This window comes from Pinus tabuliformis, chromosome 7, assembly GCF_031772625.1.
Source record: "Pinus tabuliformis cultivar Carrire ecotype Pingquan chromosome 7, CPIR1, whole genome shotgun sequence".
NCBI classification, from domain to species: Eukaryota; Viridiplantae; Streptophyta; class Pinopsida; order Pinales; family Pinaceae; genus Pinus; species Pinus tabuliformis.
This window is the reverse complement of record NC_142293.1, coordinates 1,945,367,441-1,945,370,932: the sequence shown is the minus strand read 5'-3', so window position 1 is coordinate 1,945,370,932 and position 3,492 is coordinate 1,945,367,441. Positions and strand designations below refer to the sequence as shown.

General features: G+C 36.7%; 1 protein-coding gene across 1 annotated transcript; it reads left to right on the top strand.

Annotated features, from left to right (window-relative positions):
* Positions 1 to 2,185: 2,185 nt before the first annotated feature.
* Positions 2,186 to 3,056, top strand: LOC149256255 (putative LRR receptor-like serine/threonine-protein kinase At3g47570). Its single transcript, XM_089457396.1, has 2 exons — positions 2,186 to 2,447; positions 2,556 to 3,056. Exons 1-2 carry the CDS (start codon positions 2,207 to 2,209, stop codon positions 3,014 to 3,016), a joined length of 702 nt encoding a protein of 233 aa, XP_089313522.1. The 5' UTR covers positions 2,186 to 2,206; the 3' UTR covers positions 3,017 to 3,056.
* The last annotated feature ends 436 nt before the right edge of the window (positions 3,057 to 3,492 follow it).

Genomic DNA, 3,492 nt, shown 5'->3' with positions numbered 1-3,492 from the left:
CGCAGATTGGACTCCCGCCAACCCCTTCTGCAACTGGACCGGCGTCACCTGCAACCGCCGCCATCCAAACAGAGTGGCCTCCCTCGACCTCACTGGCATGGATTTGCGCGGTCCCATTTCTCCATCGCTCGGCAATTTGTCGTTTCTCCGCACGCTCGCTCTTTACGGGAATGCGCTCACTGGTCACATCCCGCTTCAATTGGGACGCCTCTTTCGTTTGAGGGTGCTCGATTTGGCAGATAATGAATTGGACGGAGATATCCCAACTCAACTCTGCAGTTGCAGAAATTTGACTCTTCTGGCGCTCTCCTCCAACAGCCTGACCGGAAATATCCCGAGCGAGTTGGGTTCCCTTCCGCTTTTGCAACACCTTTATTTGGGAGTGAATGAGCTGACAGGTACCATTCCCTCTTCCTTGGGAAACCTTTCATCGCTGATTGAATTAGGTTTGGAACACAATAGTCTCACCGGTTCCATTCCCACGTCTTTGTCAAAAATGTTAAACTTGCAATATCTCGATTTAGCGGGAAATCAACTTAGTGGAGAGATCCCCAAGTTTATTGGAAATTTTTCTAACATGGTAGGCCTCAGTTTAAGTTATAACAAGCTGAGTGGCACTGTGCCAATAGGGTTGGCTAAGTTATCTTTTCTCGAATTGTTACTTTTGAATCACAATCAACTAGATAGTGGCAATGCTATAAACATGCCTTTTCTTACCGCTCTTACTAATTGTTCTCACTTAAAGTACTTATGGTTGCACAACAATAAATTAAGTGGTGTTTTGCCATTTGCTATAGGTAGACTTTCTACTAATTTATCTGAGTTAGATTTATCAAATAATAAAATACAAGGAAACATCCCTCCACATATAGGTAATCTTAGCAGCCTAACCTTATTAAATTTAAGTGAAAATTTTCTAAATGGTAATGTTCCACCATTAGGAAAATTTGTAAAAATAGAAAGATTGTATTTAAGTAACAATAATTTAGAAGGAAACATACCTGACGATTTTGAAGGCTTACAACACCTTGGTCTCTTGGACCTTAGTGTAAATAGTCTCTCTGGAAAGATTCCAAATTCCCTTTCACTCCCTAAACAACTAAGAAGACTCCATCTTCATCACAATAACTTATCAGGGACCATACCTTCCAGCTTAGGAGATTGTATAAATTTGGAATTGCTTGACCTATCTCACAATAGGCTCTCTGGAAGTATACCACATGAAATTGGGAAATTTTCTAATCTACAGTTCTATTTGAATTTGTCATGGAATTTATTAGAAGGTTCCTTGCCCACGGAGATTGGTAAAATTGCAATGGCTCAAGCTATAGACATCTCTGTCAATCAATTGACTGGGGCAATCCCCCCTGCACTTGGAAGTTGCAATGAGCTACAATTATTGAACTTATCTCACAATTCCTTCCAAGGGTCTATTCCAGAGTCACTTGGAAATTTACAAAGCCTTGCAAGCCTAGACCTCTCTTTGAACAACTTATCAGGTATAATACCAGTGGTCACACTCAAGAATTTGAAAATGCTTCAAAGCTTGAATTTGTCTTTCAACAATTTCACTGGGGAAATTCTAGAAGGAGGGTTTTTTGCAAATAGAACAATTGTCATGTCCTTAATTGGAAATCCTGGCCTTTGTGGACCGCAAGTATTTCATCTACCTGCATGTCAAACACCAAGACATCATTTTGCACTTGTGAAAAGATTGATACTGCCAGTGAGTGGAGTTGCTGCTTTTATATTATGTTGTTTACTTTTGGGATTCCTTTGGAAAAGAAAGGGATTCCTTTGGAACAGAAATATTCCTGTGCAAAACTTTGATTCCTCACAAGCCATTTTGCAAAGGTTGGAGCACAAAAGGATCTCATATCAAGAGCTTCATATAGCAACTAATGGATTTGCTGAGGCCAACTTGTTGGGAACAGGGAATTTTGGTTCAGTTTATAAAGGAATTTTGATTGATGGCACACTTGTTGCTGTAAAAGTTTTCCATTTGCTAAAGGACAAGGCTGAAAAGAGTTTTAAAGCGGAATGTAGCGTCTTGCAAAAGGTTCGACATCGAAATCTGGTGAAAATCATAACCTCATGTTCCAACCCTGATTTCAAAGCATTGGTGTTCGAATTTATGTCTAATGGAAGCTTGGAGGAGCATTTGTATCCTAATAAAGATGACAACAATGGTGAAGATGCATGTGAAATGGGACTAAAAACAAGATTGGACATTGCAATAGATGTGGCCCATGCCATTGAATATCTTCATCATGATTCATTTGTGCAGGTAGTGCATTGTGATTTAAAACCAAATAATGTGCTTATTGATGAAGACATGTCAGGGCATGTAACAGATTTTGGTATTGCAAGATTAATTGATGAAGCCTCTACTGAGTCACTTACTTCAACACTTTCTTTGAAAGGATCTATGGGCTATATTGCACCAGGTATGACATTTAGAATGTTAAATGTTTGCTTTTCATTTCTAAATGTCTCACCAACATTTTTGTATGGAACAATAGAGTAAAATTTGATGAATGTTATCTTAAATGCAGAGTATGGATTCGGTCAGCCAGTGTCTACCAAAGGAGATATTTACAGCTATGGCATTTTATTATTGGAAATGCTTACGAGGAAACGACCAACTAATGATATGTTTTCTGGAGACCTGAACTTGCACAAGTGGGTAAATCTAGCCTTTCCAAGCAGCGTTAAGGAGGTAATTGACAACAACCTTCTTAGGGAGGTGGAAGGAGATGAATTTGAAGAAAACAATGTATTCAATTGCATATCTTCTCTTATACAGGTTGGTTTGGTTTGTTCGAAAGATTCACCCAATGAACGACCAACTATGAGAGATGTGGTAATGGTATTGGAGAACCTTAGAAATGATTTGGGGGCAAATGCAATTGCTTCTAGGAGATTAAGGCAAAGCATATCTAATTTGCTTAGCAATACAAATGCAACAAGGAGTGATACACATGCATCAAATGCCCATAGTTCTTCCTCATTTTAGTTTGTGAAAATTGCAATACCAGAAGATTTCAATATTTCCATTGTGCATACAATGGCACTTGTTTTTTTTTTTTAAGTTATAATCGTTGAAGTAAACTTCTATTAGTATTTATATTTATATGTCAGTATTATCAAAATAAAAAGTACACGCTTTTGTGACATTGCAACTATACATTGGTTTATTTTATTGGCCATTCATAATGACAATGTTTTTAATTGTCTCAAATTAATTCCATTATTTATTTGTCTATAAATGAAAGGATATAATTAAAAAATAACAATCATCTATAACTTATAAACACATTTTTTTAGATGAGTGAATTGATTTTATGAATTATATTGGATTTTAATTACACTTTTGATATTATTTTTAATTATTTGACCAAACTTTGTTTACTATCTATTTATGATTATTATTAATGTGAAAATTAAATTCTTTAATAACACTTTATTAAGCAAATGAAAAGATTATATCTT

Coding starts and splice junctions, on each gene's coding strand:
- LOC149256255 (XM_089457396.1), top strand. CDS start 2,207: ATGGGACTAAAAACAAGATTGGACATTGCAATAGATGTGGCCCATGCC. Junction 2,448..2,555: donor TATGGGCTATATTGCACCAG/GTATGACATTTA, acceptor TCTTAAATGCAG/AGTATGGATTCGGTCAGCCA.